Below are 14350 nucleotides of genomic sequence, written 5' to 3'. Positions count from 1 at the left end.
AAAGCAGCGGCGTGGATCTATAAAACATAACACCAATGGTCATTACAGCAATGCATTAGACAATGATCTATGTTAAGAAAATCCCACATGGGTTACTTTTAAGGAAGTTACGGTGGTATTTTTCTATCCATTGATTTTCTTAGCGTTTGAGCACAATCTCAAGCCGGAATAGACTCAAGTAGAGAACGACTGAAGGAAGTTAACATGAGGTCGAGAGTGGGAGATAGAACAGACAGGCATACAAATAGCTGGTTGCATCACCTTTGTATCAGCCATGTTACACTCGCCTTTCGAAATTCACAATGCATCCACAGCAACTATAGCTGGAAAGCTGGCGTTAACCGTATTACACGAGTCACAGCACCACCGTAACTCAATAGTCACTGGTCACTGCCAGGTCACTTAGCCTGAAACCCCTCGCTCCCTAATACAAACCGCCTACTGTTTGAAACAGTGTCATTTCAAATGGCAAAAAAAGGGGTATTTCAATTCAGAAGTGAGTTACAGGGGCAGATGACATCAACTTTGTTACATAGGTAGACATGCAGAGGCAGAGAGATGCAGAATCAGATATAGATACTGAGACAGACAGAACAACAAATGGGGGAAAAAGACAGATTCAACCAGACACACATGAATAAAACCAGACAAGTGAACAGTCAGAGAGGAGGGCGACACGCAGGCGGACATGACAGCTGAACCCACCGTTGACACAGCCGGCTTCGTCGCTGTGGTCGGGACAGTCGTGCACCTTGTTACACTGCTTGGTGCCATGGATGCAGGAACCGTCGCCACACTGGAACTCGTCAGGACGACACGTCAGCAGGGCTGCGGGACACACACACACATTAAGTTGGACGCAAAAACATTTAAGGCGGTGCCCACAATAACATTCCCTTGTCCTATACACACATTTACACACTGTAATCAATCCATTGCAGGCGTTTGGTGCTGCCTAGGGCAGCGGCAGTTAACCCATGGGCGTGTGATGAATGATTTTCAATATCCTAACGCCAAGATGCGGGCCACATGGAGCCACCCCCAATTTCATTAATATCCCGGGCACAGACAAGCTTTTCATCAATGGGGCCCTGTATGCTCATGAAACTCCTTTCCAAACCACACTAAAAAGCAATATATATGGCTGAGGGGGATATGATTTAGTGTTATCAGAAGATGAGCAGGACAGAGGGAGTGTAATGGAGACGGGGCTGCCGCAGCACAACGCCTCAGACACACACGCACGCACACACACACACACACACACACACACAACCACAGTCATTATCTTCTCTACAGAGCGTTGCACCGCATCTGCAAGATCAATCTACAGATCTGATTACGCCAATAACCTAGTGCTCCATGCAGAGACACACACTCTCTCATATACTCTCAGAGTGGAGGTGATAAGGTCTTAATGAACCACAGCCATGCCCATTGTGTGTTTTCAGCTGACAAGCTGGCAGAAAACTGATGTTTTCATTTTTACGGCAAAGCAACCGGGCATGACACCCACATGGGCATGAGCGTGTGTGAATGTAGTGAATAAATAAAAGGGTTGGACACATGGGAGCATACAATGTCTACAATGCAATGGTCAGATAGTGTAACTACACCACATCAAGGAATAGTGTCTGGGTAGATGGCATGACAAGACAGACAGAAATAACTGCTGGGGACAAATTCAAACTATTTGGAGCAGACAGTGCCCCCAAAAACAAAGTCCCTGGCCTCTGGAAACATGTGGCCTTGGGACAAATCTCATCAGAGCTTTCTCTCCTGTGTCTCCTCTCCTCTGTCTGCCTCACTACTCTCCTGCTGCACCATCTAAATGAAGAATATAAATACCAAAGGTGAGTGACCTGCCCCCTCTCCTTAAAAAGGCCACTGATTCCTACCAGTATCTCCACAGTGTGTTGTTACAGCACCAGAGGGAACCGGTGGCTCAACCGGTAGTGCATGTACCATTAGGGCTATGTCCTTGTTGCAATGGCATGGGTTCAAATCCGTGTCATATCAGCCCCTCTCTCTGCCCTGTCTTTCCTGTCTCTCTCTACTATGACTGTCTAATAAAGAAAAACAAAAAAAATTATACTTAAAAAAAAAGATCTTGCTTCCACAGGCAACAGTGGATATTTGCTCAGCTCACTACCTGACAACAACTGCAACCAAAGCGCTTACATAATCAGAAGCAATGCTGCCAAGGAACATGAGGTGAATAGCTTGGGTCAGAAAGAGCCTGGTTCACAGAGCCGCTTTTATCAGACAGTGTGAGGTCTCACAGTGAAATAAAAAAAAACCAGCTTCCTTCCCTTCCAAGGCTTTCTCCACGCATCAAGGCTGTTTTTCAAGGGCTTTTAAACAGGGCTCTAAAGGACACTAATGGGTTGCCTAGCAACCGCTGGACAATTGTTAGCTTGCGCCTCTAACCGACTCCAGGCCTCTCTTTTAATGCAGGTATCCAGTTGGCTAACAAAACATCAATCTCTGCTAAGCGCTGCCTATGACACCACAGAGGCAGAGCGGTGGGTTTGATGTGCGAGCCGCACATCTTGATAATGAATAGCGGGACTATCTGGGCTTCACACTCTGGCTTAGTGGGACAAGGGCCTGAGGGCTCCCCTCTCTGCTACCAGCTAATAGGAAAACCTGTTTTATCACAAGCCCCCATCTTCACACGGTGTTTATCAGCTGAAACACATTCTTTACCAGACACATTCAGAAAGTAAACTGCCCCAACGCCCAGCAGAGTGGAAATGTGCTAAGTGACAAAGTAACGCCTCAGAAGAGGAAGGAAATATTGTTTGTTGTGATTTTTTTTTTCCCACTCTCCGATCCCCAAGCAATCACATGTAACACCTTGTCAGAATGTACACACAGAGATAATGTTCTTCTAAATATGTTTGCAAGCCGCAATTTGATTGCACTGGTCTGAAGCTGCCTTTGGAGGAGATAGGAATGACAAGTGTGAAAAGTGTATTTGCCGCTGGTTAAAATATTGATACAGGTGTAATGCATGAGATGCTGACAGCAGGCGTATGGATGGGCTGCAGCTGCAGCTGAAGTGCTTGCACTAGCACGGGGAGCAGGGGGATTTAGGTGGATGGTATCCTTCCATTGTGTATAAATTATTCACTCAATCCGCTCTGTCAGCAATATCTACCATAAATATCTAAGATAACATCATCTTTTAGATTTAAATGAGATGGAAAGTACAGTTTTAACAAATTGCCCACTGCAAACAAGAACATGGATAGGTTCTTGCAAAACAAGAAGAGAGAAAAAGATACAGATATAGAAAGGCATAAGAAGAGTGAGACAAGGAGATGCAGAGAAAGAGAGAGAGAGAGAGAGGTAGACAGACAGAGAGAGAGAGAGAGAGAGAGAGAGAGAGAGAGAGAGAGAGAGAGAGAGAGAGAGAGAGAGAGAGAAAGACATCATCATTCATCCAGGTAGAGAGACTCACGGCAGTCAGACTCGTCCGACTTGTCCTTGCAGTCGGGGTCTCCGTCGCACTTCCAGGCCAGGCGCACGCACTCCCCGTTGGCGCAGCGGAACTCCCCGGCGGTGCAGTTGGCCCGGCGGCTCGGCGGGTACGGGACGCCGTCGCCGCCGCAGCGCTCGGGCCCCTCGTCCGAGCCGTCGGAGCAGTCGGGGTCCCCGTCGCAGCTCCACATGAGCGGCACGCACTCGGACGTGTTGCAGCGCAGGTGGTCGGGCCCGCAGGTCAGCGGGCCGGAGCACTTGAGCTCGTCGCTGCCGTCGCCGCAGTCGTCGTCCCCGTCGCACACGTACACGGCGGCCAGGCACTTGCGGTTGCCGCACATGAACTCGCCGCTCGGGCAGGCCTTGGCGTCTGGAGGGCGAGAAAAGACAGAAGAAGAAAACCCGAGCAGAGTAACTCGAGTGACCCAGAAACCGAGCGATCTTTTCTTCCAGTACGTAATTATGATGAAGGAATTTGGAGTTTTACTCCGAAATAATTAGACTAATCCAGAAAGAAGCCTCCAAAGCAAATGAGGTCCTGTGTCTTGTGTTTTGCCAAAAGACAAAGCAGGGAGGGGGGTGGTGAGGAGACAGAGGCAGCCATTGAAGTTCACCATCTTGCATTTATCTTGCATCTACTGCTGCCTATTCTCTCCCTAATGCTGAAAAGTACAGCTGAATAGGTGTGTTTTAAGTCATTACTTATGCCTCTCGAATGAGTAGCTATACCTGACCAGATTCTGACTGCTCAAAATAAAGCAGAATTTACATTTCACAAAGAGTCCCTCTCAGAGCAGAGGGGGTTCATTTACTTTTTGCCTGCGGTGCCTGAAATAAAACATGGGGCTTCAACAATGGCTACAGCTGTAGGCAGAGGAGAGGAAGAGAGAGACGGGCGGGGAGAAATTGCATTCAGGTGACTCAAGTCGAAAATAAATAAGCGTCAAAGAGAGAGAGAGAGAGAGAGAGAGAGAGAGAGAGAGAGAGAGAGAGAGAGACTGAGTTTGAAACAGCAGTGATATAGTCGTAGCTATGCCGAGAGGTGATATTGGTATTACAGCCAGCGAGGAGAGAAAAAAGAGGGCTGGAGAGGAGGAGGAGGAGGGAGGGGGGGGTGATGTTGGTTATCACAAGGAGATGGTGAGAGGGTTCCTCTCCTGTGGAGAGGAAGATAATAGACCTCTCTCAGCAGTCCACCTGTCCCTCTGTTCCTTCTGTCAAGGTATCTCTCCCTCTCTCAAAACACTCTCTCTCTCTTTCTCTCTCTCTCTCTCTGGCTTGTTTGTTTTCTCCTGTCTGTGAGCAACAAAGTGAGATTGGATATATCTATATGCTAGTACGAGCACTTTGACCACTATACAGTTCATCATGAACAAATCTTGCTCTCTCTCTCTGTCTCATCTCTCTTTCTCTCATCTCTCGCTCTCTCCCTACCTTCTCTATGTCTCTCTACCTTTCTCAGCCTGGCCAATAGCACCCAGGCTGTGAGGAGGGTTAGGGTTCCCAGTGTGAGCCTCGCTGCAGAGAGGCCCGCACTGGGAGAAGCAGCATTTGATATTCATATGAACCACAGGGAGTTCAGCTCTGACACCATTGCCCTTGGCTTTATGTGGCCAGCTACGGGAAACAGTTGGCATTTTAAACCTTTTATATGGAATAGGCACATTTTAAAAGGGGTAACATATTTTCAATGGCACATCTCTCAAATATCAGCTTTTCAGGAACTGCGAAAAACGCACGGTTTTGTTTTTTCCCCATTTTGCACATCCGTTTTTGACGTTTTGTAATGCAGTTTCAGTGGTGTGTTTTGGTCCTGGAGTCATGCAACGTTTTATTCAGTTGTCAGTACCAAAATGGAAAAAATCTGGATGGACAAAATGTGAGGTTTTTACAGATGTGTGAGATCAAAACAGGGATGTGTATTGAAAATGATACAGAGTGAGCTGTTTTGAACAGTTTGAACTGAACCATTATAGGCTGAGTGGTTGTCCTCAGTGGGCTGTTAAAAGCTTCCATATCAAAAGCACACAGAAAAGAGGGAAATAAAGTAGCATGGTAAAATAGAAAATCATAGGAAAATAAACTTCACTTTAACTTTAAACTGGTTCCACATGAGATAGATCGTCCTAATTAAACTCTATGTTGAATTCAACCTGTATTTTTTTCCCACTGTGCACATAAGTGTTTAATTCATTTCTCTGGGAGCACAGAACCAAATGTACTTCTCCACCAGCACAGGAAAAGCAGCTGAAACAAAAACAAGTGTTGTACATTCAGTGAAAGGCTTTATCTTCATTAATATTAACCAAGTTCCATCTGAATCCGATGTGTTTTATAACTACATGCCCCGCTATGCCTCTACCCTCACTCCATACTAATCTGCCACTAAATTATTAAGGAGATTCAATAGACATGCACATTATTACACAAGGGGAAGACCATTAGTAATGTACATGAGCGGCCTGGTTACACTGGAGAGAGACTTTGTTTTCCGATGGGGGGACTGAGTAAATGAACGAAGGCGTCTGAGCGAGATTTGACTTTGAGCCCAGAGACTGTCTGGCGATGATGTTGTGCATGTCCGTCAGTTTTTAAGATGATGATTTTAGATTAGATGTTTCTAGAGTCTACAAGTCAAAGGTTTTCTCGGCAAAGGGAAATGTTTGTCAGCAGCAAGAGCTTTCTCCTTTAGAACCAAAGTGAAAAAACAAGGAGCTGAAAAACAAACTGGAACGAAACGGCACTTTGCATCAGTTGACTTTCGCCGCAATGCCGCCATCCGGCCAGTGGAGGGAGAGCTGAAGTGACACAACTCAATAGTTTGTTAAGCAGAAGAAACAGTGCGAGTTCTGACTGTGCTGCTCGCTTGGCAAAAAACAGCGACTGTAGCCAACTTGACTAGATTTAGCAACTTTTCTCACCACAGCATTATTTCTCAAAAGACAAACAGCTAGTTTTTCAGCCCATGGGGAAAATACTGCTGCGTCCCAAAACACTTGGCAACAAATACAGGGTGTTAAGTCTGAAAAGGTCTTAAAATGTCTTGAGTTTGATTACCTATAGGCCTATTCAAGGCCTTAAAAGTCACTGAATACTGTTAAATGCAGTCTTTAAGTCCTCAATTCAGTTTCACAGGTTTTGCTGTTGCAGTTTCGTGGTGAGCTGATTTTGTAGTGGGAAATCAGCTCCACCATGCAGACCTGCACTCTGATTGGCCAAAACAAACATTCATTCATTTTAACATTCATTTTAGCTGATACCTTGATGAAACACCCTGGAATTGGTACAGCTCATGTCACTATATGCAAATTAGCAAATAACATCATCTGATGCAATCACATGGGAGATTTTTATGGGTTCATATAAAAATCTTGAAGTGCATTTTGAAATTGGCCATGCTTGTTGATCATGTTTATCAATCTGTTATTAGTGTATCCAGTTTATTGCTACTTTTTATCACTAACAAGGACTCATTTATTTTTGTAGTACACTATTTAGACATAGAGGCTATCTTTATTCTTGCTATTATTTAAGGAAAACACAACTTTTGCCTGCTGACTATACGCTAAAAAATAACAACACAGACATTTAACAACACAGCCTTAGAAAATACAGGAACCAGTTAGTAAGCCATTTTCTAAATGAACAAAAACTCAGCTCCCTCACCTCTATGCTGAATGAACTGAGAACTTTTGCATTTGGCCAGCACATACGCTCACACAGCACAGTGATATATTGTCTCTTCCTTGTTTCTAGATTCCTTGGGTGGGAAGACCTCTACCATGACTACCACTGTATCAGCTTTTGCATAGAGCAGTCAAAGGTATTTTGAAATAATGGCCAGTCAGCCAACCAGAAGCTGGCGGTGCGACCCAGTTCTCTCTCTCTCTGGCTGCTTTGATGAGAGGAGATGGTTGCCGGCGGCAACCACTGGCTCAGAGGTAGAGGAGAGGCATGACTGGTCACTCCAGACACATTAATCTTACAGCTGATGTGTGTGTGTATGTATATGTGTGTGTGTGTGTGTGGGTGTGTGTGTGTGTGGTGAGTCAGAATGCACAACGGAGAGAGAGAATAAAGTGCGAAAGCGACAAAATTGTGAGTATGGAGGGAGAGAAAGAGGGATTAAGAGTTGATAAAAAAGAGGAAAAAGGAGATAAAAAAAAGAAAGAGATCCAGAGTGTGTGTGAGCATGTGTCTGAGCAGAGTCATTTCCTGAGTCGTTTTATCGCCACACCCCCGATACCTCTGTGCATATCAATCAGTGTCTGTGTAGCTAAACGACTGCTTGGCTGGCTCATAGATATTCATAGATATGGACTCAGGGGTTCACTGCAGCCGCAGCCTTGCTCCACTGCAGGAAGGTCACTGGGACACACACACACACACACACACACACACACACACACACACACAAACATATGGACAGACACATGCATGCACACAAGACAGACAGAGAAACACACACAGACACACACACTCCCACTGACTGACAGTTCAGACAGGTCACCGCGCCTCACCAGGGAAACAGCTGAATGGCTGACCTTTCCCGTGCTGCCACACACATTTACAGAGTCAACAGAGCCGTGATGGAGAAGAGACACACTGTCCTCCTGCAGTATCAATGGAGAGCAGATAATAGAGGACGAGTCGGGAGACGGGGGGGAGGGAGTTTTTTTTTACCTTACCTCTGATATCATTATTGACTGAGAAGGCAAGCTACCAGCGGAGGGCCGGCGGGGAAGGGCAAAGGAGACGCGCAGTGCATGCTGAATCATGAGTGAGGCAAAATATTTAGCTAAATGGAAACCCAGTCTAGATAGCAGCCCCAGAAATCCTAATATTTTGATTAGCGGAATGAAATTGGGAAGGAAATTGCGTCTGTGGGAGCACTTGAGTCGTGTGAAACGGTGCTGCCTGAGAGCTTCATCATTGGGGGATGCACGGTATCTGCCAGTTCAGTTTCACTACAGGGACAGCGGTGCTTTCACAGCTGTGAGGGAAAACAGAGTCACTGTACACCGGACACCATACAAGTGGCTTTAAAGATGAATTGAGGAAACGAGCAGAATGTAACCAACACACACATACACACACAGAAATACTGTACTCGAGTGTCGTCAAGAGGGCAACTGATGATTACGAGAAGCCTCTAATTCTTCTGCCGTGCAGTGCAGACACACACACACACACACACACACACACACACACATAAAAAAACACACCATTCCAGAGCCTCTCCTCAGCCTTGCAGCAGATCCCAGCAGACAGCCGCGCTCCAGAGAGATGCCCGGTGAGTAAGTGCACATTACGCTCCACATCACTGGGAGTTGAGTACACACACACACACAGCTCAACTTTTCTTTTGCAGCCTCTGCTGCTTAATGTAATGTTAATCAGGAGGAGCTTTCTCTGGTGAGAGGCTAGATTCTACTTAATACATAATTCAACATGTGGATGACTCAATTAGCAGGATGCCTCTACAAGATTTACTTTTTCAAGTCTGCGGCGGGTAATGCGCTCTGCTAATTTCTACTAATGGGAGAGCACACTGGGCTTAACTGGACGCGTTCCAACTGAGTCAGTGTCGGGAGCGCAGCCTCTCCAGCAGGAGTCGTCTCTGGGGGTAAATACAGCGAGTCCGAATTATAAGCAGGATTAAGTTCGAGCCCCATCCACTTTGGGACGTGGACTTTCAGAGCGTGCTCAGAAAAGCATCAAGCAGAAACAAAACAAAAGCAGGCTCGTATTTAGCAGAGATGAGTGCTGAGTGTCACAGAGACAATGAGCGATGAGTGTTGCAGGGAAGACAAGCATGGAGTTTTTTTAAACCGAGTACAGAATGAATGGGGCTTTCCACATAGTACAATGAGTGCCAGTAAGTTAATCAATTAGAGGAAAGTATTTGAAAGTCAATTTATTTTCTTTGGTTGACAACTCCCCTAACACCATCGGAACTGCGCTGATGTGGTAAACCCCACCCATCTGGTACTCCAAGTAGCTTAGAACAGTGGTTCTCAAACTTTTTCACATCAAGGACCCCTAAACTGACACAAATTAGACCACGGACCCCCATTTGATAAGATTTTGTCCCAGGGTCCCCCATCTGATAAGATTTTTGCTTTCAGATGTTTTATTACAAAAAGTGTATGAAACCCATGACCAAAATAGTCATACATGCATGTCATTGTGTTACTTATGGATGGAATTATAGTGAAAATAAATTGTTCCCCTTTTTGCTGGGGACCCCCTGGAACCCCCTCAAGGACCCCTGGGGGTACCCAGACCCCACTTTGAGAACCACTGGCTTAGAACAAACACTAACAGTTATTAGCATATACTGTTTCACTCAGCTCTGGTCTCAAAAACAATTGTTCTCTTGCGTTCAGCGATGAATGACCAGCTACACACAGAAAAGATGGTGAAGTATCAGCGTTAATCGGGGAAAAAACTCATGTCAGCCATTGTGACTTTGATCTCATCAAATGTTGATGCTGCAATGAAGGTTTTACTGGACATGACAGAAAGTGCATTGTGGCAGCAATTGTTTACAGAGGGAGCGTTCCATCAACATCTGATGGTCCATTCGGCTCTATATACGTGATTTAACATGCAAATTAGGTTCAAATCCCACCGGATCGTTCTCCCTTGTGTCTCCCCCACATTGTTAGTGAGTAATTGTCTGCAGTGACCATGCTGGTGTGAGGGGAATGCATTTGCAAAATATAGGTTGTTCATAAAAGTGTTTTATTCTTAATCTGTTAAGACTGATCCTGCATCAGCATGTCTTTCTTTATACCACGCACAAGCAGTTTGCCCATCTAACAAGCTGACTGAGTGTCCGTGCGGAGCAGAGGCATTTCAAGGGGCGTCTATTGTATTCTTACCACTGTTCAGTCATCTTCTCCCTCTAAATGCAAACATACAGCAAGGTTGGTACTGCTTTGAAGTGAATCCCCCCGCTGCCTCCAGCCAGCAACGCAACAGATGCACTGAGACTTGCCCAGACCGATGGGTAATTTCCACCACTCCTCCCTCGCCGCACTTCATTTCTGTGAATTAAAGATCTGAAGCCTTCGGCCGCTAGTAATTAGAGTAATATAACACGCAGTGTTTTTGACACACAAGGCAGCAGGAAATCAATTATCATCCTTGCCCAGCTGAAATAGTGTGAACTGAGTAGCCTGGGTTATTTTAAGATTGCATTCTCTCCATTTTTCCACTTACAACTCTTCTGACCACAAACGCAACACTGAACGATCCCCAGTCAATACAGGATGCCTTGAGGTTAACCTATAGTAAGCTTATATTTAAAAGCTTCTTGTCCTTGATTAAATTTCTTTCCAGGAAGAATCCCAAAGACATAATCTTTCAGGCCAGCACTGGGCCCAGTCAGTGTTCGGATAAGCTGGCCTGAGCAGCACTAAGTAGGTAAATTAACAGTGTTACCTAGCGCCGTGCCGCACTAGTGTTGGGGTCAACTTCAGCCTGCTGGTCAGGCTGAGTGGTGTGTACCTCTGGGGGGGGGCTCGGCCTCTGTCTGGGTGGCTGGCAGCCGGTTGCCTGCCCCCATGTCACCGCTGAGAGGCTTAGACTGCCGCATCAATACAGACATTAGAATGCAAAAAGGATTAGCACAGGCTAGACCGGGTCTCAATGGACAGCGCGGTGAAAAGCCCTCCAAGCTAAGAGGGTATTAGATCTAAAGTCGATGGAATCACTTCCACTTGCTCTGGTGTGAGTGTGTGCGGCCACTTTGACACTGGAAGTCACTGAAAGAGAGTACTTGCAGGCTGATGTGGCAGATAGCAAAGTGAATAAAAAGTAGCAGAACGGCAAAATAAATTACAAGCGCGAAATGCACACGATTCACGTATCTTGCAAGTGACATCTCTCTAAGATAAACGATTAGCATCGCAAGTGCTTCAAACATTTCACTCTGTTTTCAGATATGTTTTCTTCCCAGATGTGCATGCAGGAGAGGGCGAGGATCTCTTCAACGAGCCAATCGCCTTTCTCAGATTCATGTTTTCATTTTATGCCAATTAGATTTCACTTCCCCTCTAAAAAGACCCCGCAAAATTGTGTGTTTTCTGATTAAATAAACACGAATTGATCAGATGTCATCAAGACCTCGATCTTTACACCCACACACAAATAAACAGCTGAAGGGGAGCAGATGCGTGAGGAAACTAACAGCATTATCTACATGTATGAGGATAATAAGGAGATGTTTTTTTCTCTGGCTCTGTGTAGTTTCTGCCACGTGCCACTCCGCACAATCTTCAAAGTCCAAACATCACACCCCCTCCGGCTCTGTTGCCTCAATCAATTTCTCCCAACGTGGAGGAGCGAGGGAGAGAGAGAGAGCGAAGAAGAAGAAGCCGATTCTTCACGCCACCTCAGAAGTAGGGCAGGGGTAGTCATTGCGGGGGAGGTGGGGGGGGGGGGGGGGGGGGGGGAGTGAAGGGGGTGGCACATACACATGACTGAGTTGTCTGATTGGCTGCTTAGGAGGTGATGTCATCTTTGATGGACCTGAAACTGCGGCAGATAGGCTAAGGACTCGGGGTGCAGGAGTATTGACAGACACCAACAAAGGCAGCCCATGTTTGTTTTACCCCAAAACTGATTTTTGCATTTGATATTCAACACCAAAAATCATTCCATAGCAAAGTTGTTGTTTTTTTTCCGCTAGCGCAACTGGCTTAAATCAAATCTTAATTCAAATCTTGTTAATTAGATAGTGTGTCTCCTACTACACTTTAATGTCTTAAGCCTCTTGAAAATAAGTGAGATCAGACGAGATGAAACCGCATAAAATGTAAAAAAAAAATAAAAAAAAAGGAGGCATCTGAGTTCTCACAAATGTCCTTATTCAACCGACTGCAAGACTCGTTCAGTTCTGACGTTCTTGTTCTTCTGTCACTGGCCACCACTAGAATTAAAATGGAGGTACAGTGAAGTACAGCAGGCAGAATGGCTCCTGTGTCACTGGGTTTCCAAATAAAGAAGCTGACAGCTGTCTCCCGACTCCCAAACTCACCGGACACGCAGTCCTCCTCGTCCGCCCCGTTCTCGCAGTCCTTCTCCCCGTCGCATCTCCATGACAACGAGACACACTTGTTGGTGGAGCCCCCGCAGTCAAATTTCTCTGGAGGGCACGTCTGTTTGCCTGTGGGCAGAGATAAAAGATAGGGAGATTGATGCAGTACGTCTGTGAGCCCGTAAAAACAGCGACCGCAGCAACGGCAACTGCAAGCCGCTGTTGGGCTCTATCGCCCCCATGATACAGTTAAAGCCCATCCATAACCAACTCCGCCGCTCTGGCCAATTGATTTTTCTGTCTGGACCGGCTCTAAAAAGACGTCTAGAAAGAACATGAAATACAGCAAATGCGCAGTTGGCCGTATAGCAAAAGAACAACCCAGGCCGCTCCCCCTTTTCCTGCCAATCTGCTCTAGTTGGCACAGGGTGGGTTTGATCCAGATTACACTGTGTTTAGTACCGAGCATGCTGTGGTTAATTATGCATCTTTGCTTACAGTGCAGCCTTAAGCCCCCCAGAACGAAATCAATGGATCTGCCTACGAGAGAAATCATTTATCTTTGTCTTATATTTTCATCTGATGTTTTAGAGCATTACCATCCTCCATTGCTACTGCATATTAAGGTGAGGCTATGCAGAACTTTCATTTTCCAGGGTCTTGGGGTTTTTTAGGCGCCGGCTCACTGCGGCAGCACTGTTACATCTGACAAGCAATGGCATGAGAGAGGATAATTTGTAGCGTGATGAATGGGAACAAGCTCCATAATGAATATCATTTATGAGGTTATAACAGAATCTCTGATGCCGTCACCCGCAATGTTAGGTGTAAATTTTATTGTGGGTAATTGGACCAGACGGGGGGAGACTCTGCCAAGCCATCTTCTCTAAACAAAACACAGCTGTTCATATGCAAATGCATTCATTACAACACGGCACTTATGCTGAAATTGAATTCCTTTTAGTCATATTACGTCAATTCACTGTACTGTACATTTTAATAATTGAATCAGCTTTAATGTCAGTGACAATTTCAACAAAACCCTTCTGTTGTAGTGTACATTTTAGCTGTCTTCTTTGACCCTTATTTCCAGACTCTAATGATGAAATGTCATGCAAATTTATCATGGTGTAAATCCATATTTTGTGGAGTGGTAAATGTCAAATCCACTGATGATAAAATGTGTGAGTGTGAGGTGTTGCTTTGCAATTTTTGTACTATCTCCTTTTATCTTACTGTGTTAGACAATAAAGAAGCCTTCAGAGAATTATAATCACCTTGAGAGGATTAGAGGAATTAGACTCTGTGTACTTTGTTCTTGGATAGACAGTTAAACAACATTAAACATGGTAGAGGACCTCATTTGGAGTTCAAATAAAAATGAGTAATGGTCTCCTTTATTGTTCAAAGGGAATGTACAAACCCCAATAAGACCGTAGGTAACCGGCTTCAGTGGACGTCTGCCTCAAAGGGATGTAAGAGGTATAGAAAGGTATTAAATGTAGGGAGGCATTTCAACCTTTCATTCCTGCCCCGGGCGAGGCGTGTTTGAGTGTTCCTGCAGCCTGAAGGTGTGATGGAAGAGGGGTGGGAAGAGAGGCAGCTGGGGAGACGGAGCGGTGAGAATGGCTGACGCAGCCGGGCCCCGACCCCAGAAAAAAACACACTGTCCGCTGCAGTGCACAGGGGCCGTGTCTAAAGCTGGAGAACCCCAGGCTCAGGGAACGCTGCACGGTTCTGCCAAGATTCACTGCTAGCTGAGTATGGACCTGAGGAAAATCACTTCGCAGACACACAAATTATAGTGCTGATCAAATT

At 45.6% G+C, this 14350-nt stretch overlaps 1 protein-coding gene across 1 annotated transcript in view; it reads right to left on the bottom strand.

The window, feature by feature from the left end:
* lrp8 (low density lipoprotein receptor-related protein 8, apolipoprotein e receptor) overlaps positions 1–14350 on the bottom strand; it is a 65037-nt gene that overhangs the window by 20824 nt on the left and 29863 nt on the right. The window contains exons 4-6 of the mRNA XM_071516406.1: positions 12533–12661; positions 3467–3856; positions 706–828 (exon numbers count right to left, since the gene is read on the bottom strand). Of these exons, the coding sequence (XP_071372507.1) occupies positions 706–828; positions 3467–3856; positions 12533–12661 (642 nt within the window). The remainder of the gene's footprint in view (positions 1–705; positions 829–3466; positions 3857–12532; positions 12662–14350) is intronic.

This window comes from Centroberyx affinis, unplaced genomic scaffold, assembly GCF_046629955.1.
Source record: "Centroberyx affinis isolate AG114_WGS23_722 - 3 ecotype Tasmania unplaced genomic scaffold, CSIRO-AGI_Caff_v1 ptg000400l_1, whole genome shotgun sequence".
Lineage (NCBI taxonomy): Eukaryota > Metazoa > Chordata > Actinopteri > Beryciformes > Berycidae > Centroberyx > Centroberyx affinis.
Note: the sequence above shows the minus strand (reverse complement) of the source record. Positions and strands in the feature narration are given on the sequence as shown.